Source organism: Mercenaria mercenaria, chromosome 13, assembly GCF_021730395.1.
Source record: "Mercenaria mercenaria strain notata chromosome 13, MADL_Memer_1, whole genome shotgun sequence".
NCBI lineage: Eukaryota > Metazoa > Mollusca > Bivalvia > Venerida > Veneridae > Mercenaria > Mercenaria mercenaria.
The window spans coordinates 47,822,105-47,848,450 of NC_069373.1; the positions used below are offsets into that span (position 1 = coordinate 47,822,105).

General features: G+C 35.0%; 1 protein-coding gene across 2 annotated transcripts in view; it reads left to right on the forward strand.

Annotated features, from left to right (window-relative positions):
- LOC123530069 (laminin subunit beta-1-like) overlaps positions 1–26,346 on the forward strand; it is an 82,154-nt gene that overhangs the window by 29,807 nt on the left and 26,001 nt on the right. For both annotated transcript variants that reach the window (XM_045310760.2, XM_045310761.2), the window contains exons 4-14: positions 2,492–2,609; positions 9,193–9,338; positions 12,028–12,148; positions 12,795–13,001; positions 15,153–15,332; positions 16,259–16,368; positions 17,157–17,372; positions 17,978–18,133; positions 22,667–22,787; positions 23,589–23,716; positions 24,634–24,823. In XM_045310760.2, coding sequence (XP_045166695.2) covers positions 2,492–2,609; positions 9,193–9,338; positions 12,028–12,148; positions 12,795–13,001; positions 15,153–15,332; positions 16,259–16,368; positions 17,157–17,372; positions 17,978–18,133; positions 22,667–22,787; positions 23,589–23,716; positions 24,634–24,823 — 1,693 coding nt within the window. The remainder of the gene's footprint in view (positions 1–2,491; positions 2,610–9,192; positions 9,339–12,027; positions 12,149–12,794; positions 13,002–15,152; positions 15,333–16,258; positions 16,369–17,156; positions 17,373–17,977; positions 18,134–22,666; positions 22,788–23,588; positions 23,717–24,633; positions 24,824–26,346) is intronic.

Sequence of the window (26,346 nt, forward strand, 5' to 3'; positions counted from 1 at the left end):
GAAATAATTTCTGAAAAGTCCCACTTAATAAAAAAAAAGTCCAAAAAAAAAATTTATCGACCTACCTACCATGATTTTCCAGCTGGTCTGATTTTTGCATGAGACATGCCAAGGTAGTAAAATAAATACAGTGTAATTTGTCCAAGATTTATGCCATACCATAATCCTCTAGACAGATTAGTGGGATATATCATAAATTACATGCTTCAGTTGAAATCTTTTCTTCAATATCATAAAAGCCTAGTTTCTTTTTCCGGATATTTCAATTACCCTATATTCTCTATTAACCAAGGGGGGCATGGGCATGGGCAGGGAATTATATATATATATATATATATATATATATATATAATTATATACAAAATAATGTGTCATTATCCAGGGGGCAGGGGCAGAGAGTTATATATACAGATGTCATTTTACAAAAGGGAGGCATTTGTTATCATTATGGACCTAATTTTTTTTTTTTTACATTTAACTTAAAGCGTCTTGTGAAAATAATAGGGAGTTGGGGATGGGTGTGTGTGGTAGGTGGCAATAATAAGGGGAAGGGCATCAGTTAGGAAATATATTATATCAGGACTGTCCTTTTGTATGTGTTGGATGAGTGGGGAGGTGGGGGAGAGGTCATGCTAATCGAGATGTGTGAAAAAAAAAGGATCTTAATATAGAAAGAAAAAACGACAAAGGCTGAAATGCATTAAAAGCAAGACTTTAGTGTCAACATTTGTATACTAGTTATCTCATAGGAAATCATATATGAGCCGTGCCATGAGAAAACCAACATAGTGGCTTTGCGACCAGCATGGATCCAGACCAGCCTGCGCATCCGCGCAGTCTGGTCAGGATCCATGCTGTTCGCTAACAGTTTCTCCAATTCCAATAGGCTTTAAAAGCGAACAGCATGGAGCCTGACCAGACTGCTCGGATGCGCAGGCTGGTCTGGATCCATGCTGGTCGCAAAGCCACTATGTTGGTTTTCCCATGGCACGGCTCATATATCATACAAAATTTACCTGTATTTTATATGATTTATAGTATGTACTAAACTGATGTATGAACCAGACAGATGATAAGCTGCTTGTGAGGAACATGTGAAGTAAATTATAGGTCTTGTAAAATATAGGTCAGCAGATTCTTGTAAATGTTTAACAAAGTTTTGTACTTCCTGGCAATTTGATTAGGAAAACAGCCTGTTTTTCTGATCAGAGAAGATTTTTCTGACTCATGCCCAATTTATTTAGTCAGCTTGAGGGTTCTTACTGTAGCCCCTATAACTAAAACACTTTCCTTCAGCAAAATCCAATACCCATAGGGCATTTATTCAGAGATATAGGGAAAGACAGAGAAATTGCTTCATTAGAAAAAAACTTGCAAAATAATCATAATACTAATATATATGAAACACCCCTTGCTCAAACGGCACCAAGGCTGACTAGAGCAGTTCATTTAGTCCCTCCAGGCCATATAATATTCTCAGTTTCCTATGTTTGGATGGCTCAAAACCTGGAGGGATTGATGTTTTTTGTATTGTACATTATTTTGGTTGGCTGGTTTATATTGTACTCAGGTACATCTGTTTGTTTTAACATTTATTTTCTGGCAATAAATTACTTGTGCACTTGCTTTCGAAATAGCTGAGATAAAGTCAGAGTTGAAGGGCAAGATTTTCTCAGGCTCAGTAGTTGACAATATGATAATCTCAATAACCTGTCAAAATGTCAAAATGAAATTTATATTGGACTTTATGTCAAACTGGGTTGTGACTTTCACATAATTGATTTGAACTGAATGAGATTGAATAAGGAAGTGCAGTCATGTTTTTGCATGCACAAACATTTAGTTAAATTATTAGTTTCAATTCTTGTCCATTGGGGTACATGAATACTGCTAATATATATCAAACAAAGTTTTTCTTTACAGCCTTCAAGCCTTCAAAAACAAAGGACCTCTGGATTCAGGAGCAAGGTGTTTTACCCCCTAGGTTGCACTGTGGGTTGCCACAATTTTATAATGACAATTAGAACGCTTTAACATGCAACTCTATATATAAAGTTTAACTGATAGACCTTGCCAAGCTCAGTTAAGTTATGTGAAAAGTTGGTCTGCAGCAGGGCTCTGTTGGATAATAGTTTAGCTTGAAATCCTCTTTGAACTACTTGTCACTCACTGCTTTTTGGAGGTCAGTAGTTTTACTCCGATGCCCATACATAAAACCAGCTACAATTTTGGGATCATCTTAAGATGGGAAAATACCACAGCGTTATGAAAACTTACTTTATGTGCAATATTTTAAACCAGCCCATTAAAATAACCAAGCTCAAGACCCTATCTTTTTACTGGCCGAAATGTCCCAGTATAATTATGTATTATGATGGCTAAAATCAAATTCTACACCAAAAAATGCAAATAATATCCAAGTTTTACAAATGTAAACTATTTAAAAAATGTTTCAATTAATTACTTTCTATTTTGTGTTTTATTATTTCAGGTCATATTCCGAGTTTTGCCACCATTCATCAGAATTTCCGACCCGTACAGCCAGGATGTACAGGATCTGCTCAAACTTACCAATCTCAGGGTTGTGTTTACTGAACTCCATACTCTTGGTAAGTTTACTTAATATATTTTTCAGCAACATCATTTAATACCAATCTGTCCTAAACCAGGCAAACCAATTATGTGGGTCACAGTCTATTTTTTTTGGAAACCAGTCTGGAAACAATTGTATGATTGGTTGATTCTGATTTGAATTTTGAAATTGACCAATGGCAGTCTAGTATCTGGAGACTGGTCTCAAAGACTCCAAGCCTTGAATTCTGATTTGCCTGGAGGAGTTACAAGGAATCTGACAGTCCACTGCACATCCAGGGGTTGTGAGTTCGAGCCCCCACTCCTCCAACTAAAAATTACTAACACTGGGATAAGAGCCATGTTTGGGTGCTTTACACCTGACACACTAAAGAACCAGGGAAGCTTAGCTTTTCTTGAATTGGAGCGTCTTCTTTATCTTGCACTATCCTCCGTCACTAACATTACTAACAGTCTTCTGGAGGAGTTGCCCATATGGGTTACCGGTGGCAACAATAAATAAGCATGCATACAAACAAAGTGCACATCCAATCTGCAGGCCATAGGGTTAATTACAAAGGCTGTATGGTGAATCTTATTGCATTTGTACTTCTGTGCCTTCTTGTATATATTGTAAATATACTTATCGGCAGACAACTTAACTCCAGTAATATTATCTTGCCTAAAACCTCGGAAGATTACCAAAATAAACAGGTTTCTGTTGATACAAGCTAAAATCTTTAATAAAGTCTGCTAGTACACAAGATCAAACAGGTGGGATATGTAGCAATATAAACTACTGATTTCTTGTTTTACATGCATATATTAATCAGCATAGTCATTCTTTTATAAACACTTCCTTAGACTTTTGGCATAGATGAAGTTTAAGGTTAAGGACTTTTCTGTTTCTCTCCAGTTTCTGAATGAAAAATTTAAATTGGTCTTAAGAAAAATAATAAATGCAAAAAAATAGGTAGATTGTTGTCTAGAAGTATTGACTGGGAGCAGAGGTCAAGGATTGACAAAATATTTTCAGATGAGCACTTTTGTTTTGACTTGGAAAAAAAATCCAAATTGTCTATATTTAAATACACACACATCCACTAGCAGTTCAATATAGGACTTTTATACAGTAAACATAGGGAAGGAGGGCAGTTCTAAGGAACCATTATGCTTTCAAGAAACTTGTTTATCAAAGAGAATGATTATATTCGTTGTAAAACAGAATACCTGGAAGATAGGTTGAAACCAGTGGGAGTGCAGTAAATATTTTTGTCTACAATAAAATGATTAATTGTTCCAACAGCTGGTGCAGGTTTCTGCATAACAGACTGTATTTCATGCCAATATTTCAAGGCTGATGACTTCATAATGAAGAATTGTTAGCTCACCTGAGCTAAGAGATTAAAAGAAAATTTAGCATCAAAATGAAAATATAATGAAAGTATATATGATTTTTTGACATTGAGCTTATTGTTCAAGTTCATCAGATCTCAGATTGCTCACGTTAACCTTGCTAAAATTGTCCGCCATCAGCAGTATACTTTTACTATAGAGGTCTTTCGGCCCAATCTTAATGAAACGTGGTCAGAATGTTAAGCTTAGTAAGATCTAGGATTAGTTCAGTACTGGGTCATCTTTGGTCAAAAACTAGATCACTGGTCAAGAAATAGCAAAACCTTGATAACATTCTTATCAGCCACATTTTTTTCTACAAGATCTTTATGAAGCTTTTTCAGAATATTCCTCTTTACAAAAGTTTGGTCAAGTTCAAACTCGAGTTCACAAAGTCATATTGTAGGAAAACCTTGTTAATTCTGCAGAACAATTTACCTGATCTTTATGAAATATGGTTAAAATGTTTGTCTAAATGATAAAATCTAGGTCAGTTTTGAAACTGAGTAATCTTAGGCTTAAAAACTAGGTCCTTAGATGAAATCTTGGAAAAACTTTGTAAACTTCAGTCTAACACTCCAGAGGCTACATTTTCTATTTGATCTTTATGAAAACTGGTCAAAATGTTGGTTTTAATTAAATCTTTTACAAATGGTAAATAAAGTCATCTAGAGTAAATTTTCAGGTCACCAGGTGAGTAATACAGTACCTTCATTGCCTTCTTGTTTCTACTTGATAACTAAGAAACTGTTAAATCATTGATACCTGTTTATTAGCTCACCTGAGCACAAAGTGCTCAAGGTCAACTATTGAGATAACCGACCCTGTGTCTGTTGCCCAACTTTGTGGGTTGTCATCAGTTTGTCTGTTAAAACTCTAGGGTCACAATTTTAGCCCAGTCTTAACCCTTTCCCACACCGAAACGTTTATCACCGTATCTATCGATTACCAAACAGAAACGTATTGACCCGTGTCTATCGGTTCCCCGATAGAAACGTATTATACCGATTAACGGCCATTTGAACAGAATCGTTTTATCCCGTGTCTCATAATCAATCGCTTTATTTTCGTTCTTTTCCTAAAGAAACAAATTCCGGATGTTTACTAACTCAAAATATGGGATTTCGTCATCATTATTTACGTACAAGATCATGTGGTTACTATTTAAATTTATCGAGTACTTTGCAAGGAAATTTCCTACATGTGCACGACGCTACGTCATGGAAAATTACTGAGAAAACTGCTTGCAACTGGCCGGTTCGCGGGCTTTCCTCGTTCTAAAAATAACAACCATTTAAAGAGAATTCCTACAGTTTTTTTCCTTTCATAGAATTTTTTTAAATTCACATATATGATAGGAAAATTTGTGCTGAAAACAATGAACAAATAAAAACAATAGGTCACCAGGCTTGTTTTTGTGAAAAATTGTTTTGAACACACCCACTATTGCTGAAACTGCCAGCGAGTTTTCAACATTTTCATAATTTTCTGCTTTTTAATAAATACCAACCAAAATATACATCAAGACAGCACAAAACTGTTTTTTCTTTTTACAGATTTTATTATATACTTACTTAATAACATAGTCATATTTGTAATACTCTATCCTTACAATAATGGGTACAAATGAAAAAAAATATTGTTTCATATTTACTTTTGTGAGCTTTTTTCAATGAAAAATACCCATAGTGAAGAATATTTTTTTAAATTTTGAAAAAACTCTTTCATAGAAATTTTTCCTGTTTTTCTTGTGTATAGATAATGGTATTATGAGCATAAAAATGGCTAAAAAAGTATGGGTCACCAGGCTAAATTTTATGTTAAGACCGCTAGAATACAACACCTGTTCGGACGGAAATGGCGCGAACCTGGCCAAATTGATTACATGTATGTCTGCTAAAAGTTAAAAAAAGTTTTGAAGATTCGTAATTTTTTCTATAATTGAATACTATATAATCTGAAAGGTGATATTGTCTTACCAGTACTAAGTCAATTATCTTACATTATATGAACAACACTGTCTTTGTACTAAAATGCGATGTGAAAACACAACCACAAAAATAGCAAGATACCTGTCAGGCATGATACTTGTCAATACAACATAAACTAGTATCAACATTTGATTACTGATAAAACCTATCAAAAATGTTATTTCATTCAAGATTCCTCATATTTAAGATTGTCTGTAACATGTTTTCAAAAAATGTTGACTTCAGTTCAGTTTTCCATAGAAAGTGTCGGCTGCGCAGAAAGATGCGCATAAAAAACTATAGGAATTCCCTTTAACATCAAAGTATTTTTAAATGTGTTAGGTCATGAAGGTCACGCGTGATACATGCAGATTTCCCCTAAACAACAATTTGTGTACACGATGGCTTGGAATTTATGGCCTTACATAACGGGAAGTGTTAATCAAAACAGAAGGACCGCGGCTTTCAAATATTTTATGACACCCCAAGAGTTAATTGCAGCGGAAGTCACCCGTGATGTACCGACGTTTGATCATCAAAATATTACGTAATATTATCCTAAAAATATATTAATTTTTAGCACAAGAATACTTAGTCGGTTACGAGTCTCGATCTCAGCGATCTTTTTGCACTTTCAGAAATTTTACGATCCGTTATTTTTGTAGTGTTATTCAGTTTGATGGTTGTTGTTTTATGTAAATACTTACTGATTCCGATTCGGAAGATAAGTCTATTAACTATAAATCAAACTTTCAAACATCATTTTGAAATGAAATTGTATATGAATTTCTATGTGAAAGTAATCCAAAACAGAATTTTATGCCTAAAAATATATATTCCCGTACTTTAACACTTTATATCTTCGAAACTCAAAGAGAAACTACAATAAATTTTGTATCATCGGAAAGAGAATTTAAATTGCTATAAACTTTATATTGACAAAAATAATGTCAAACTTACAGAAAATATTAAAATAATGACATTTTTAACATAAGTGTGTGTAATCACAAAATAATGCCAACACCTCTGTTCAGATAAGACAGTCACCTTTATCAGCCATATACCGATTATAGATTATTGATTATCACTTATCAGTGTTGTGTAAAAGAGGTTACTTTGGCTTCTGTTCTGTGTGGTAAAGGGTTAATGAAATGTGGTCAGAATATTACCCATAATAAAAAGTCGCTTGAGTTCTGGGGACAAAAACTAGGTCACTAGGTCAGTTAATCTGAAAACCTTGGCAACTCTCTAGAGGCCACATTTTCTATCTCATCTTTATGAAACTTTGTATGTTGTGTGTGTGAAATCTAGGTCAAGGCCGAAACTGAATTATTTAGGTTAAAAAACTAGGTTAAATCAATTGAAAGACATTGTAAAGTCTCATCAAAAGGTCCCATTTTGTACCTGATCATATGGGCCTTGGTCGGGAATGTTTGTAATTGGGTCACTTGGGGAGAAACTAGGTCATTAGCTCAGATCATAGAAAAACTTTGTGAACACTGTAGAGGCCACTTTTTTGAACTTGATCATCATAAATTTGTCAGTTTGAAATTAAGGTAAAGTTCAAATTTTAGTGGGGTACCTGAAGTCAAAAGCTATGCTACTAGGTCAAATCATTGAAACACTTGGTTATTAAATGATCTGCCAGATTTAAATAAAACATGGTCAGAATGTTTGTCACTATGAAATCATATAAAAATGGAACACATTGTTGCATGGATGTGTAACAGTCTGTATTACTGCTACATACTGTGAAATAATTTATGTTCGCGGGGGTGGGGTGGGGTAGGGGCTACTTGTTGGGGATTTCATGATTGGATCAGTGTAATGAAATGAAATCCCAATGAGCACGTACATCCCTTTTATTTTACCATCACAAATGCATGCCCTATGAAAGTGCCTTTTTTTAACAAAACCCTGAAATTTCATGCCCTCGAAATTAACGTAAATGATTTTCACAGTATTCAAAAAAGACAAAATGTTTGCAACTAACTTTCTTTTTTGAATGTTCACTTTCCTGTCTTCAGCTTTAATTGAAATGTATAATCAAATCACAGGTGGAAAGATTTTACTTTTTCAGTGTTGGTTTACATTTCAAAACCATTTACCATCTTGACTTATCTAAAAATTATGCTGGACTTTTTCATTAATTGAAATTTAACCCCAAATAAAATGTTGGCCTTCATTACAGTAAGTTTGTTTACCCATTATAAGATTAGATCTTATCTAAACAATATGTTAAGATGGTGGCAGAGTTTTTATAATCCAGTGTATATATAAATACTTTTTTTTTTTAAATAAATGCCAATATCTCGGATTCCATGTCAGAAATTATGTCATTTTGTCTTTTTATACTTTTTGAATTTTAATGTTATAAAAGATTATTCACTTTCAGTGACAGTGTGGGGTATTTGCAGTGCTATATTGTTAATCTAGACTGCATTAAGACAAGTTTGACAGTTTAATTCATTGATTACTTAAGTAACCTTGAAGAAAATCAACTAAATTTTTTTTTTCATTTCGGGGAAAATTTAAGAGGTACGGACTCACATGATGTGTTGGTTGAACCTTTAGCCTGCTGGCAGCCAGTGATTTTGCCATTGTGACCAGTGCAGACCAGGATCAATCAGCCTGCACTTCCATGCAGACTGATCATGGTCTGAACTGTTCGCTGTTCAGTCAGTAAATTTTCAGTGAACACCCCTTTGAATAATAAGTGGTACTGCCCAAATTGAATGACGGACCAGTCCATTTCAGAAATTTAGCTGGGTTTAAGCCTCGCTGGATCTGATTTTTCATATTTCAAAGTTGCAAACCCAGGTGCTGACCTTCACAAGAAATAGCACCAAGGGCGAACACATGTCTCACACTATTATTTATATTAAACTATGGAATATTGGACATGATACAAGATAAACTTTGCATGACATATTAAACAAACAGACTCTGCCAATAACAACTAACAGACAATACAAGCAATTCTTAGGAGCAAATATGTGAAAATGGCTAATTCGGGATTCAAGAATTTTCAGCGCCTTTATGTGGTTGAATAACTATCATAAATCAAGTGATTTCATATCAGTATATAATTGACCTCCTTATTTGTCCTCAGGCAGTGTTGGCCCTTGTGCCTTGGGCTAATTGTAAGGCAGTTGTATTTGCCCGCATTGGTCTCTAGGACCACCCAAATAATTCAACTTAAAAAAGTTTTTTTGTATGGTACCATTATGATGTTATATTATTATAAATCTTTCAGGTGATATTGTATTTGATGGCAGGCAAGACATAAAAGAGAAATATTACTATGCTATGTATGATATGACAGTGAGAGGAAGTTGTTCCTGTTATGGTCACGCCTCTAGATGTATCCCTGTTGAAGGATATGCCAGCAACCCAAATATGGTATGTTCTTTATTTTATATTTTAATGTAAAGTCTACATGTTTTTTAATTTGAGAAGGGTTATAAATATTGTTATAGAGGAACTTGCGATTCATAAGGCTATCATTAAAAAAAGTCTGTTTGCGGTAACACGACCTTCCCGTGAAAATTGCTGTGACCCAACTTTTTTTTTCTGGACAGTCAGATGAAATTTTTTTCCTTATAATGAATATAATATTATGCAAAAAAAATCCCTACCTACCTACACACACAAAAACCTTCCGGTCGCGCTACCGCAAGCAATTTTTTATTTACGGCCTAGTTAGTGTCATTTCAGCAACTGTTGTTAGGGTTTTGCAATCAGCAAGGATCCAGAGCAGGGCACATCCAGACTGTGTGTATATTCCCACATTGTACTATTTGTTTATCAGTTTCAGTTCTTGTATGCATCTGAGAAGGGAACAGTACGGAGCCAGATCAGACGGCATTGATCTGGATCCTTACTGGTCGCAAAGCCGTAATGTTGGTTTTCGTACACTGTGGTGCTCATTTGTTCTGTACGTTAGGTTGTCTAACCTATGAAGGACACTACTGTTGAGGAATATAAAGCACTTACTCCTCGCCATCGTGGGTTCATGCACAGCTTGGGCGGTCATGTTAGGAAGCAGACCAGCTGGCTTGCCAAAAATCATTCGTTCTATCAAGCTTGTATTTGAAATAATGCATTGATGGGCACCTCTCTGCCAAAGTCACTAATGGTCCTAAAAATGTGTTGTTTCTACTTATGAAACCAACAAACATATTTATTAAAGGGAGCTGATTAGACAATTTAGCTGTCTTGTTTTATTGTTATATGTTCATAAACCCGCCCGCTTAGCTCAGGGAGAGGGCCAATCTACAGATTGTGGGGTCGTGAGTTCAATCCTCGGCCGTATGTTCTCTGTGACGATTTGATAAAAGACATTTGTTTCTGAAATCATTCGTCCTCCACCTCTGATTCATGTGGGGAAGTTGGCAGTTACTTGCGGCGAACAGGTTTGTACTTGTACAGAATCCAGGAACACTGGTTAGGTTAACTGCCCACCGTTGCGTAACTGAAATACTGTTGAAAAACGGTGTTAAACCCAAAACAAACAAAAATTTGTGCTTAATCGTCATGTTAATAAGAATGGTCTTGTACAATAACAAGTAGCATATTCATCAGAAATTATTTTGAAAAAGACAGTTGAAATAGTAACTGTATCTAGACCCTAGGTACATCCAAAAAGGTTCTTTTAGATCAAATCTTACAAAAACATGATTTAAAAAAAAAAAAAATTAATCTAACCAGATTGCAAGTTTTGCCTTGACAGCTCACATCTGTTAACTGAATGTGTGTGATATCTTTAGATGTAAATTATTGGCCCATGTCACAGAAAGTAGATATATTTCATACTTGTGACTGGTAGTCAGTAATATAAGATTTCATTTTGAAATTTAATATTTTTATTTAACTGTCATGATTATTTTAGTAGTAGAATGATAAATGACTACCGTCCATCAGGGTCTGGCTTAGGATTAAACATTCTTTATTGTATACTTGTCAACTTGATCATTAATAACACACTCTTCTGCTTTCATTTTTAACGAGGAGTAGCTAGAGTTGGAGGGGAGCTTATAGAGTTGGGGTGATAGAGTTGGGGTGATTGATTATACATGTACAGTCAAATAAAGGACAGTGGTTGAAGCTGGTCACACCTATGCTGTATTTTAGAAATATGTTTGCAGATGAAAAAACCTTATCTTTGGTTAACGATTTCTGTTTAAATTAAGTTTGTAAAAATCTAAATGAATGTAAAACAATTTTGACGGTATTCTAGTGGTCAAGGTGTCAGCCCTCTACCTGAAGATTAGTGATCTGAGGTACCACTTGCACGACTTGGGTTGTTACTTTAACTTCTCATATAACATAAATATAGGTTTTTCCTGAGGAAGTCTAGGGGATTATTGAAATAATTTCAAGCTTTCATCACAGGCTAAAATGAATAGGGGTAAACTAGTGTCAGAAATAACATATTCCACTTCAATACTGTAAAAGAACATACTTCCGCTGGGTCAGAATTTTGCAATTAAAAATTTTGAGTATGTTTGCGAGGTTTAATATTCACGAAATTGCAAAATGCCTAATGGTATTCTACTTGAATTAGAATTATTCTAATGGTGAATATTTATGCGAGGATTAATTTTTATGAGATGTAGGGCCTGGGGAATATAGCGAAAAAGTAAACACTCGCGAAAATTTCTGCTTTTACAGTATATGCAGTAGTTGTGATCAACTGCTTTGAAGCCTACCTACTGCTTTACAAAGCTATCAAGTTTTAGCATCACCAGGGTTTTAAAGAAATATTTGTTGTTTTCTTTCAGCTTAGTAAAAGACGTAGTATGCTCAGTATGAGATGTTTCTGCTTTCCATTCTTCGATTTTCTGTAATTTATATCTTAGCAAAATGGCTTCATGTATAAACACTGCTCACTGAAATAAAGATTGCTTGAAAATCCTAGCTAACTGGAGAAATTCATGTAGTTCTGCCCATTTTCCTCATATTAACCATGTTTAGGTTGCTTCACAAGAGCCTGTCAATAACTTAAACTCATCCCTTTGCAACCTCAAGGGATCACTATTTTATTGCATATATTATATTTCTATGGACCTCTACATGTTTTTTCCACCAGGTGAATGGACAGTGTGAATGTACCCACAATACTAAAGGTCTAAACTGTGAACAGTGTTTGGATTTCTACAACGATTCACCATGGAGACCAGCCAGGACGTCCGAACCAAATGCTTGTAAAAGTAAGTCTTGCTAGGATGTATTTTCCATGTAAATTACAGGAATTTTTTTTTAATTATGTGATTTCAGCCTGATAATAAATAATAATCACAAAGCAGTTGAATACTGTTTTTTATGTGATTAAGCTGTTATGTGCAAGGTAGCTGAAGAAAATATGTTTATGCGATAGACATTTTGAAACAGACGTCACTTTAGAAAGACACTTAGGGTAATTTGTAGGATGTTACCGTACTTCCTTTTCCTTTATGGCCTCGAGGATCTGGAAGAATATTATGCTTTTCTGTTTGTAAGATTAGATGAAACCAAAGTACTTAAGGTGAGGGTAGATTTCCCAGAAGCACAGATCACCCCAAACACAGCCATAAAGTAAATGCGTTGCAAAGTAGGACCAACATATGTCTTTTTTTCTGCTCAATTTTAGGAAGGAAGGCATCATGAATATTTAGTTTTACCTTTGTACTCCATGCTTTTCTGAATGAAAAAAAGTGAGAATATGTGCAGTCTGATCAAGATCTGCACTGTCATTCAGTCAATATCTTTTTGGTAAACACCCCTTTTGATGGTCAATGGTCCTGTCCAGATTGAAATATGGACAAGTTCATTATAGAAATTTAGCAGGGTAAGGGTTAAATCCGATTCTTGTTTCAGAATGTGAATGTTATAACCATGCTACATCTTGTCACTTTGATGCCGGTGTTTGGGAGTTGACAGGCCGGAGTAGCAACGGAACATACTGGAGTGGTGGTGTTTGCGATGACTGTCAGCACAACACAATGGGACGCAACTGTCAGGAATGTAGACCGTTCTATTATCAGGACCCTCATAGGGATCTCAGGGATCCAGAAGTATGTCAAGGTACGTGAATATTGTTATACGTAAATTTGTAGATGTTTAGCGTAGTTCTGCATGTTTGATAAACCGGAAGTAATGGAGTAACTTGACATTACTAAGGTCATTTATCTGGAAAATGTAAAGCCAAGACCTGGTATATGGAAATGAAAATCAATCGAGGAATATATGGTTGCCCATGTGTTAATGTTCAAAAATGGCAACTTTATTACAAATTTCTCTAATGATGGCATATAAAAATGTAGACATGTGTTAAAATTCCAAATCATGTCCAAAAATCTGCTTGAAATTTGTGTTGAATATGTATACAGGTAATTGTTAAATCAGTGTCATATCAGAATTCGGTAAGGTCATTCTACTGATTGCTGAGTTATTATGTCTCCCACCACACAGTGGTGTGGGAGACATATTGATTTACTCCAGTCAGTGTGTGTGTCTGTCACAAAACTTGTCCGCACTCTAAGTCGAATATTTCTCATCCGATCTTCACCAAACTTGAACAAAATGTGTTTGACCATAAGACCTCAGCCAAGTTCGATAACTAGCCAGATCGGCCAAGACACTTTGGAATTATGGCCCGTGACAATAATTTACGAATCACCTACACTCATAAAAATGCTGAAGTCTTCATTCTCAAACATGCACCAAAAACCATTCATCATGTCCGCACTCTAAGTCAATCATTTCTTATCCGATCTTCACCAAACTCGAACAAAATGTGTTTGCCAATAAGACATTGGCCAAGTTCGATAACTAGCCAAATCGGTCCAGGGTCTTCGGAATTATGGCCCTTGACAATAATTAATGAATCACCTAGACTCATAAAAATGCTGGTCTTCATTCTCAAACATGCACCAAAAACCATTCATCTTGTCCGCACTTTTAGTCAATCATTTCTTATCCCATCTTCACTAAACTTTAACAAAATGTGTTTGACCATAAGTTCTCGCAGGTTCGATCACTAGCCAAATCGACTTAGGTACTTAGGATTATGGCCCTTGAATTACCAAAAATCAGTATTTTTACGCTTGTCTGCACTGTAACTCGAATATTTATCATACGATCTTCAACAAACTTAAACAAAATGTGTGTGACCATAAGTCCTCTCCCAGGTTCGATAACTAGCAAAATTGGCATAGCCACTTCAGAATTATGGCCCTTGAATTACTGAAAATCAGCCATTTTACTCTTCAAAGGTATATTTGTTGTGACTAAATAGTATAAAAAGACTGACTTAGTGTTTAGATGATTAGGCAGTTGTGGGAGACATGCGCTTTTCTCAAAAGCAGCTCTAGTATGCTTTTGATTTAGTAATCATTGTATGTTGCAAGTAATTCTAGTGTAACTCTTGTTTTACTACACCGTACAAACTTGGTAATGTGAACTCATGTATGAGTGTGTTATACTTAAGGTAAGTCTTTGTGAGCTTGACATTAAGTTAAAGAGAAATGCTCTCTGCTCTTGCTTGTATTGATTAGTTAACATCTTCATCTTCTAATGATTTCCCTTTCTATTCTTCCCCTAAAATTTACTTACGTCACAATCACTATACTACTTTACGTTTGTTTGACAAAACATAATGTCTGTACTAGGCCTAGATATTGTATATCCATTCAATCTGCAGTTTAAATGAAGCAGGTCTTTTAAAAGCATTAAGCATAGTAGAAATGTAAATTATTTTTATGAATTTATGCCGATTTATTTTCGTTTTATGGCGAAGAATAATGCATATTGGCCTGACATTTTTAAAGGAAACTAAGTTAAAAATGAGACAATGGTTTAGCTATGCTCTACATGCCTAAGACTTTTAATGAAAAATGAAAATGGAAGTTTTCTGGGAGGTAAGACTGTCATTATTGGAAATGTTTTACATGGCTGTTTTTGTATGTCTGGCTACACCCATCGGACATTATGGCAACGTGAAAAAAATCAGTGTGAAAAAAATCTGCAGAAATAACCCATTTTTCTACCAGTTTTAAACATAAACATAGTGAAAAGGAGATACAATTTTCCTCAGACAGTCTCCTTATTCGCAGACTTAACTTTGATACTTCAGTAATGATATAAGTAAAAATGTTAATAACGGCATTAATTTTTGTCCTTTTGTCATCATTTTCTTGAAACAGAAACTATTTGCAAGTGCAAATTTCATTTCAGTCTGTGACTGTGATCCGACTGGTTCTATGTATGATGGTGAATGTGAAAACCGTGACGATGAGGAACTCGGAATGGAAGCCGGCAGGTGTATATGTAAAACAAACGTAGCAGGTGGACGATGTGATCAGTGTAAGGAAGGATACTGGAACATGAATGATGACAACCCGGATGGATGTGAAGGTAAAATATTCTCGGTATCTTGTCCTGTTGAAATTTGAGTCCAAATAAAAATATGGTTTTATTTTTTTTTATTACTGAAGCACACAGCCTAGGTGATGTAGTAATAAGTATCTGAATAATGGTGATTTCATTCAAGAGAAATGCATGGTTTTATATATATTATATTGATTCTAACACGATGTCAAGGCTTACTATGTATATACTTGGTGCCATCTACCAATTGTTGGCCTGTTTTGCGTTGTATTCGATTTCAGCATGCTTCTATAACGTTTGATTCTATTATATAGAAACTGTGATGTAAAATACTGATTTCGTTGAACAATAATTCACACTTTTTTGTTGAATAGGAAAACAAATCGAGTTGTGTTAGAATTTTGATTAGTAAGCATTATATGAGCCACACCATGAGAAAACCAACATAGTGCATTTGCGACCAGCATGGATCCAGACCAGCATGCGCATCTGCGCAGTCTGGTCAGGATCCATACTGTTCGCTAACGGTTTCTCTAATTGCAATAGGCTTTGAAGGCGAACAGCATGGATCCTGACCAGACTGCACGGATGCGCAGGTTGGTCTGGATCCATGATGGTCGCACATGCACTATGTTGGTTTTCTCATGATGCGGCTCATATAGACTTGATGAATCTGATTCAAGTTACCTTGTTATATTTGTAGAAATTGATTTAGGAGAAGTCACTAATTGTGACACAAAATGCTTTTACTATTTGAAAATCGTTATTTGTTACTAAGCATGTTGAAATGTTGCTAAGTTTAAGATATTAGGTGTCTGTAAGTCAAGGCACAAAGTGCTGTCTTGATGGATGTCAAAAGATCTTAATTTGTCCGATGTCGTCTACAACTGAAAAGTAAAGCCAGAAGAAAATCCTTACTTTTCAAAAATATATAAAAATATATATACTTTCAGCATGTACCTGTAACCCAATGGGAACCCTGGAGAACTTTGGTTGTGATCAGTACTCTGGATATTGCACATGTAAACGCTACGTTACGGGTAGAAATTGTGATGAATGCTATGTAAGTACTTCGAATTTTTGTTTTGAAGTAGCATTTCCTTGAATATACAAGATAGTTAATTTATCTCTTGAAATATTGATGGGATAACAGTTAAACATGGCCAGCGATGTGATGATAGGTAATGATTAGGTGGTCATTTTCAGGTAGGGTAGAGCACCATGTGCTAGAGGTCATGAGGAGATAGTAAAATGCTTGTGTTATACAGATATAGAAAATATAAAGAAAAATAATAGGGACTATAATTATGTGTTGCTCAAACTGGCTCAGATGCTCTGTTATTGCTACAACCATGTGTGTTAAACTGTATTTGAGACGGCAGAATGGACAGAGCATAAGACTTCGATGTTCGAGAAGTTATGAATTTGATCATTGTAGTCAGCATGTGTCCTCTGTTGATGATTTGATAGGAAATTGTGTGTCTGAAGGCATTCTTCCTCAACCTCTGAGTCCTATGAAGAAGTTGGTAGTTACTTACTGAGGAATAGTCAATACTGGTGCTCAGAAGTTTTAGAAGGCATTAGCAGTGGTTAGGCTGTGAGAACTTTCTTTACGGTCAATGAAAAATAAATAGCTTTTAACTGATAATATTGTAAAAAAAAACTTTATCCTTCATGGGTGTTGAAACAAGATCATATTACTGATCAATTTTATAGGAACTGACAGCCAATGATGAACTCTGCCAAGTCGTTCCAGTCAAATATTTGATGTGAAGTAGATTTGTAAGACCAAAACTGGAAGAAAACACTCACAGATCATGTTTCAAAAAATGTTTTTCTTTATATATACAGCCAGGTTTCTGGGGTATGAGCAATGATTTGAACGGCTGCAGACCATGTGACTGCGATGTGGGCGGAGCTATGGGAGACGCTTGTAATGTTACAAATGGGCAGTGTACATGTAAACCAAACATTCAGGGCCGCCAGTGTCACCAAGTGCAGCCAGGATATTACTTTACACGAATGGATTTGTACACGTACGAAGCTGAATTTGCAAAAGGAATTGGGGTATGAGCAATGTCCTGTGTTATATTCTTGCAAAAATCAAGTTGATTAGGAGATGCTACATAGCTTTGTCTTCATTAAGTGTGAAATATTTAATTCGTAGGCACATAGTTCTGTAGTTTGATCTTTGGACATAAAACGAATGAGAAATTTTCTTGTTTGTTGGTATTTAATTTGTGGAATTACTCATCCACGAAATCCACGAAAATAAGTCCCTCATTAATATTAATGATTTCACAGCATAGAATATCGTGTTATTGAAAATCATGTCATTGAATATCATGTCTTTTTGAAGCTTTCGTTTTATTTGTCTACTTGTATTAGATTTTTGATATCCTTAAATAAGTTTTTTACTTGTTGTAGAAAATGAATATAAAGACATGCTGATAAATGTCCAGATCAGCTTGACAAAATGGTATTATGATAAGTCTTGAAACAGAAGTAAATTAATCATAAATGATTTGACATAAATGATTTGATTTGAAACTTGAAATTTGATGTTTACCCTTCTAAATACTGGTAAAACGCTAAATACAGATTAAAAACTGCAATGCTAGAAGCTCTTATACCGAAACCTTGCAAATAATTTTTTGTTTTTATTTATGTAGAACACGAGGGTTTACATCAGGGAGCCTGTTCCTGAATACACTAGTTGGACTGGACCAGGCTACATGAAAATAATGGAGGGTGACGCTCTAGAGTTCTCCGGAATTGTCGTGGATTTTCCAATGTACTATGACATCGTAATCAGATATGATCCCAGAGTAAGTTCTTTTTATCAAGTTTTTTTATTTTAGTAAAATTACTGTCAGGAAAACATTTACTCAAATCGTTTGATTCACTGGCATAAGAATTTGTGGTTTCGATTAAATTGAGTATTTGTAGGAAACAAGCATTTGTGGATGTCAGATTTTAAAGATAAAGTAATTGGGAATATCGTTTGTTCTATAGAATTTAATTTTGTGGTTTGGCAAAATTACAGTTCCACAAAAATTAATCCCCTCCCCCAAAATATCAATGATTTCACATTTAGATAAATTGTCTACAATACAGTTTTCTCATACAATAATTGTTTCCATAAGTTTGATAAAAATTCTTGGAAAATTTAGTTTTAAATGCCGTGTGCTGAGCTCAGGAGTAAGAACATGAGAACAACTACCTGTCAAGTTTCACTGCGGGTAAGGCAGCATATCCCTATTAGGATATGAATACAGAGATTTCTAATCAAAAATCATTTTTGTCCTTCACCTTTGATCTGTGTAGGGAAGTTGATAGTTACTTGCTGGGAACAAGTTAATACTGGTACCAAATTCCGATACTGGGAGTAGATCTACTGCAGTATCTTTCAAAGAAAGGAGTGTTATCCAACAAAATGAATAAAATAAGTGTTCAGTTTATTTATGTTCAGTTTGAATTATTTTACATTAATTTATCAGTATTTAAGAAAAAAATGGAATTTTGAATCACACTTAAAATTCTTACATTATTGTCATGCAAGCTAGAATGAGGTTTAAAGTTGAAGGTAAGTCCATTTGTTAAAATTTTTGCATGCTTTTTGTGTTTTCTGGATATTTGTATGTTTAATTTTTGCAATCCTTATATCTGTTAAGAGGGTTTGGTTGTTTACTCAGGTTTTTGTGATCTTTAAATCTGTAAGTGGGTTTCAGTGGTGTGTCAGTTTTTAGCTCACCTGAGGGTGAGCTGTTGTGATCGCTCACCATCCGGCGTCCGGCCATCCAGTGTCCAGCTGTCCATACTTTCATTTAAACAATATCTCCTCCTAAACCACCATGCCAATTTTGATGAAACTTCACAGGGGTGTTCCTTGGATGATCTTCTTTAAAAATTGTTCAAAGAATTGAATTCAACACAGAACGAAAGGAAAAACTTTAAAAATCTTCTTGTCTGAAAGTTCAAGGCCTAGGCTTTTGATATTTGGTATGTAGCATTGCGTAGTGGTTTTATAACAAGATTGTTCAAATTATGCCCCTGGGGTGAAAAGATACAGCCTTGAAATTTGGATGACATATACAGTTTTGCACACCAGTCTTAAAACTGACTTTCAGTGACCATGAATGTGACCTACTGACCTACTCCTTAATATTTTAGAATAGTTTGACATTTGAAACATGTAGCTCATATTACTCAGGTGAGCGATCCAGGGTCATCATGACCTTCTTGTTTTATCTTTAAATTTGTAAGAGAGTTTGGATGGTATGTCAAATCTTGGGATTCTAAAACCTGTAAGAGTGTTTGGATGGTGTGTCAAATTTTATGATCCTCATATCTGCAAGAGGGTTTTGATGGTGTGACAATTTTTGGGATCCTTCAATCTGTTAGAGGTTATGGATGGTGTGTCAATTTTTGGGATCAGTAAATTTGTAAGAAGGTTTGAATGGTGTGTCAAATTTTGGGATCCATAAATCTGCAAGAGGGTTTTGATGGTGTGACGATTTTTGGGATCCTTAAATCTGTAAGGGGTTTTGATGGTGTGACAATTTTTGGGATCCTTAAATCTGTAAGAGGGTTTGGATGGCATGTCAGTTTTTGGGATCCCTTTAATCTGCAAGAGTGTTTGAAGTTGTTCATGTCTGACATGTATAAATTCCTTTACATTTAAGGATTTTTCTTAAGTAACTTAAATTAATTTGGAAAATGCACACTTTTATTACATGCTTTTGAAATATTAAGAGTGAAATATAATTTAATAGTAGTTTCACAGTAAAATATATTATATATATTTTTCACTGATACAGAACTACAAAGTGAATGAAATTTAGTTAAAACCACAGGTACGTACCCATTGGCTGAACATTTATCCACCGTTTCGACTAGCCGCCGTGATTTGACGTTATTTCTTTTATTTGAAATTCTTTCCATATATAGTCACCAAATAACCCACAGACTTTTGATTTAAATACTTCTTTAAAATATCCAGAATTTGCTATGATATTAAAAAAATGACCAGGTAGCTCTCACATCATTTTTTCAACCAGCAGAAGTGGATTGAGCCCTGCTTGGCAGTGAAAACGCCTGCGCCTGCAGGGAATCTTGCTCTATTTACCTGTCGTCATGGATTTTCTCATTTTCATTACCAAGCCGGATTCAGTCAACTTCTGTTGGTTGAAAAAATGGCGTGAGAACTACTTTGTCATTTTCTAAATATAATCGGCAAATTCTGAATATTTTTAAGAAACATTTAAATCGAAAGCTTTAGGTTATTAGGTGACTATAAATGTAAAGAATTTCAAATAGGAGAAATAACGGTCAGGTGGGTAGTCAACACGGTGGCTTTATGTCAAGCTGCAGAGTATCTGTGGTTAAAACAATTGAACAGTCATAAAATTAAAAGAACATTTTGTTTGCTATACATGTATGCTTAAGAAATGTTTCACTATTCAACATATTTTTTTTTCACTTTTTGGCTTCATCACACATGAAAATATATCCACTGGTTTTCACATTATAAAATACATTTTGATCATATACTGAAACAAAGAGTTGATATAAACAACTTTGCAATGTTTTTGTCCAAATAAATTGCTAAAGTTTACGAAGGGAGGAAGCATGTAATATTATGCATAAGGATTTTTGAAATTGTCTAAAATAAACCTGTGTTTTTCATGATTAAGTGGGTATGTTATTGGTGCAATGGGTGTTTTTTCTGTATTTTTCCTACTGAATAATTGTTTTTAAAATCTGTTTAATACCTAAGATTTTTAACTCTACTATTCCTCCAACAACAGTTACTGCTGCTAATTATAAAAAACTATTAAAATAAAATAATAGCAGTTGGTGATATATACCAGTACCATTAAAAACTGGGTATAACACAAATCATGATTTGATCATTTTCAAGCATGTTATACAAAATTATAATTTTTGTATCTGCTTTGTTCCTCTTGTAATTAGTCCTACCTATTAGGGCCATTGAAAAATGTAATCCAGAATAATTGTGATAGTTATTACTGAATTATTGCAGGATGAGCTTATCTCACCGAAGTGGTTGTCAAATACATGCATATTGTATGATTTCAGAAAATGTTCCAAGTGTTATAAATAAATTCAGATCCGTTATTTATGCTGAAATTTTGAAAACCTGTTCAGTTCAGCATCTAAACACATACAAAAACTCCAATATTCGCTGAGATATTTGACTTTCTATTAAAATGAAGTATCTTACAGTATAGGACATTAACCTTTAGCCTGCTGGCGGCAAGTGATTCTGCCTTTGCGACCAGTGCAGACCATGATCAGCCTGCACATCCACACATCCATTCAGGCTGATCATGGTCTGCACTGTTCACTATTCAGTCAGTAAATTTTCAGTGAATACCCCGTTGAATAATAAATGGTACTGCCCAAGTTGAACAATGGACCAGTCCATTTTAGAAATTTAGCAGGGTAAGGGTTAACACTTTGGGCAAATTCAGTGGTAAATGTAAAATTGGAATTATGTGATCTATAGTATGATATGTTTTTATAAGTAAAATCTGGAATGGCTGTTTTCATGCTATTGTTGTGTGTGTATATATACATCAATGAAAAATGTTAGTTATACTTTACTTTACAAGGTATTTGGAAATAATGTTTCTTCATTCGGAAATGAAATGATAAGTTTGTAAATTTTAGTGTTCGGGAAAATCTTTTATTTACACATCATGAATGTGAAATACATGATTCATCAGCATTCTGAGTCTAAACTTAAGACTTAGACTCAAAAATGCAAAACTTCTGTTACTTTGTTATAATTTTGTCAGTGTGACAAATGTTTTTCTAAAAAATTGGTAGAAACTAAATTGAAACTGTTCCAGTTTCTGCAATGTTGCAACGAAATCTCGCCTTCTGGACACAGTACAATTGATTCATTCAGTTTTGTAGTCGAACAATTATTTTGTGGTTTTAGCCCAGAGTTCTGTTTGGGTGAAGCTTAAATTCATGAGTTTCAAAGTTAAAAGATAAAATCGTAAGAGTTTTCTTTATTCGTTGGAATTTAATTTCATAGATTAACATAACCACAAAATTCATATAATTTAGTGTCTTAAAATATAAATGATTTTACAGTAATAGGGAAAAGAAACATCTTCAGTTCTGATTTTCAACTGGAAATTTGTTATTGAGGATGTTGATGACTACAGGCCCTGTTCCATAGGGTGAACATACTTAAATAAATCCATGTGCATAATCCTTTCTGGCACATAAGAAGTCCCAACCTCTCAAGAATGACTGTTACACAGTCTTAGATATATTGAAATTAATCATGCAACGTTTTTATAATTACTTGTTGAATATTTTAGATGCAGGAAAGATGGGAAGATGTCAGAGTCAGTGTGATAAGGGACGGCTTCACAAACCCTGATGGTCCCTGTGCCAATGCCATTCCACAGGATGATGACAAAGCCACGTCTCTCCAGACGGGTAAGATTTTATTGTTTGATAAAGTCATGCTTTCCTGCATAAGTAAAGTGAGGGTTTAACAGCAAGCATCAGTACATATCAAAGATAAAATTTTTGGTATTTTTGTTTCCTTTTTTTTTTCATGAAAACAAATAAAAAAAGCATGTAAATAGAAAAGAGTGTAGTCATGTGGCTTCTTTTTTCTCTCCAAGGTTTTAAGTAGTTTTTTTAAAGATTTTTTTGAAAAAGTCTCAAAACTTCCACAGTCCAGATATCTGACTTGCAGAAGTTAAATCCCTAGTATTCAACAGATTGGGCTGATCGTGGGCATAGAAAACTTTTAACACTGTTTGCTTTACAGTTATTGCTTCAGTCGAGTCTTGTATATAAAAAAGAAAATTTTATGGCTCTGTGGTTCTAGATGTTGTATTGCATAATAAAGATGCCACATTTGTGACCGTAGAGTCGTTTTGTAGAACTCTTTCATTTGAGATAGCCATCCAGCTTACTTACAGAAGGCTGGTATTTCAAATTAGTTGAAACTAGTTGCCTTAGGAGTTAACCCTTATTATCACGTTGGACACGGTTGATTCTGTCTTTGTGACCCATGTAGATCATGATCAGCCTGAACGTACGTGCAGTCTGATCAAGATCTGCACTGTTCGCCATTCAGTCTGTATCTTTTTGGTATGCATCCCTATGGTACTGTCTAAATTGAAAGATGGACAAATTCATTATAGATATTTAGCAGGATAAGGGTTAAGATCTCTGTTCAAAGGTGGTCAGTAGCACAGGTTTAACTGTATATGTTTTATTTTACAGGTGCCAGATTTATTACTGTTGACCCACCATCTTGTCTTGAGAGTGGTGTAAACTACAGTATACGTATCGACTTCAACAGATACAAGAGCGATCAGTCAACACCCGATGCTACAGCTCTTATAGACTCGGTACGATCATTCTTGTGTTTTTAACATGTTAGAAAATATAGGATATTGGGTCATATCCTGTTTGATTTACGCTGAAGTTACATTTTCTATGTTGAGACAGTTTGGAGTGGTTGAAGATCAATATCCAGTGAAAAATATTCTTTCATTTGTCTCTGAAATTCAAGTGTCTGGGAAATTACATGTTTTATGGCATGATGTTGGAATGATCAGTATTTCAGTTGCCTTCAGGATGCTTATTTCACAGATTTGCTTCTACAACAGTAATATCTTATATATTTTTTTTAAGTAAAACAGAAAAAATTAGAAAAAAAAGAAGACTGATTGCCTTTTTAGCTCAACTATTCGAAGAATAAGGGGAGCTATCCTACTCACCACAGTGTCGGCGTCACACCTTGGTTAAGTTTTTCGTACCAGTCCACATTTTTACAAAACCTTTTGACATATAGCTTTGAAACCTTCAGCACCATGTACCATCACCATGTCCAGTTTTAGGCAAGAGTACACAATTCGATCAAGAGTTTTGTCTGAATTATGGCCCCATTTAACTTAAAAAATCTTTGTTAAGTTTTTCGTACTAGTTCATATTTTGTGTAAACTGTTTGACAAATGGCTTTGAAAACTTTTATCAGCTTCAACATTAATCCTTATATTGCATTGACATTTGTCATATCTATTTTATTTTTTTTGTTCAAAAATGTTTGGTAATATTTTGACCCCATACTTAATCAATTCTGCGAATAGGCGAGCACGCTTTCAACAGACAGCTTTAGTTTGTTAATAAAAATCACTACAGTAACCATTCATCGACAACACAGTCAGTTTTCTTTGTTTTTGCAATCTTGTGTTAATTTGGTTATTGTTTTTTTATTGTGGGTTCGGAAACTGCTCAAAGACATTATTTTTGTGTTTATTTTCAGATACTTCTGGTTCCTAGCACTGATAGTATTCCAATCTTCCAAGGCCCTGGACTACCAGAATACATGAAGAATGAATATATCCGTTACAGATGTAGAGACCTCCAGTTGCATGTGCACAAACCCGAGCTTCCAGAACTCTGTCGTAAACACGTCTTTAGTATTTCTGGTATCATTCATCACAGAGCTTTAGGTGAGTTTAATAGCTGCTTTTTGTAGGTTTATAGATTGCGTGCATCCGTGCGTATGTCCATCCGTCTGGGTTTTGTGTGTCTGGACCATAACTTTGACATGCATTGAGGAATCTTGTTTATATTTGGCATGAATGTTAACCTCAGTGAGACGGAGTGTTAGCATAAACCCCAGGTTCCTATCTCAAAGGTCAAGGTCACAGTTGGAGTTCAAAGGTCATGTCTGATCTTGTCCAGCCCATAACTTTGACATGCATTGAGGAATCTTGTTTATATTTGGCATGAATGTTTAACTCAATGAGACGGACTCTATCTCAAAGGTCAAGGTCACAGTTATGGGTCAAAGGGTGGGCTCAACATGTTGCCTGTGGGCATCTAGTTTAATATACAGAAAGTTATGTTTTAAATGTTGCAGTATGATTGCTTTAGTAAAATCCAAACTATATAATATGAAATGAAGTTGAAGTCATAGTTGAAACAATTTTTAGCTCGACTATTCGAAGAATAAGTAGAGCTATCCTACTCACCACGGCGTCGGCGTCGGCGTCACACCTTGGTTAAGTTTTTCGTACCAGTCCACATTTTGACAAAGTCTTTTGAGATAAAGCTTTGAAACTTTCAATACTTGTTTACCACCACCATGGCCAGTTATAGGCAAGAGCACATAACTCCATCAAGGATTTTGGCTGAATTATGGCCCTTTTTGACTTAGAAATCATGGTTAAGTTTTTCGTACCAGTTCATATTTTGACAAAGTCTTTTAAGATAAAGCTTTGAAACTTTCAACACTTGTTTACCATCACCATGGCCAGTTATAGGCAAGAGTACATAACTCCATCAAAGATTTTGGCTGAATTATGGCCCCTTTCGACTTAGAAATCTTGGTTAAGATTTTCGTACCAGTTCGTATTTTGACAAAGTCTTTTGAGATAAAGCTTTGAAACTTTCAACACTTGTTGTACCCCCCGACAACAAAGTTGTAAGGGGGGGTATACTGGTTTCAGGTTGTCTGTCTGTCTGTCAGTCTGGCCGTCTGTCCGTAGACGCAATCTTGTGCGCACCATCTCTCCTTATCCCCTTGACAGAATTTAATGAAACTTCACACAAGTGATCAGTACCAACAGTAGTTGTGCATGGGGCATGTTAGGTTCTTTTAAAAAAAAAAATTTGCTGAGTTATGGGACTTTGTTTTTAGCTCACCTGAGCAATGCTCAGGTGAGTTTTTCTGATCGCTCGATGTCCGGCGTCTGTCGTCCGTCGTCTGTCGTCTGTCGTCTGTCGTCATTTAGCTTGTGTATGCGATAGAGGCTGTATTTTTCAATTAATCTTCATGAATATTGGTCAGAATGATAACCTTGATGAAATCTAGGCCGAGTTCGAAAATGGGTCATCTCGGGTCAAAAACTAGGTCACTAGGTCAAATCAAAGAAAAACCTTGTGTATGCGATAGAGGCTGTATTTTTCATTTAATCTTCATGAATATTGGTCAGAATGATAACTTTGATGAAATCTAGGCCGAGTTCGA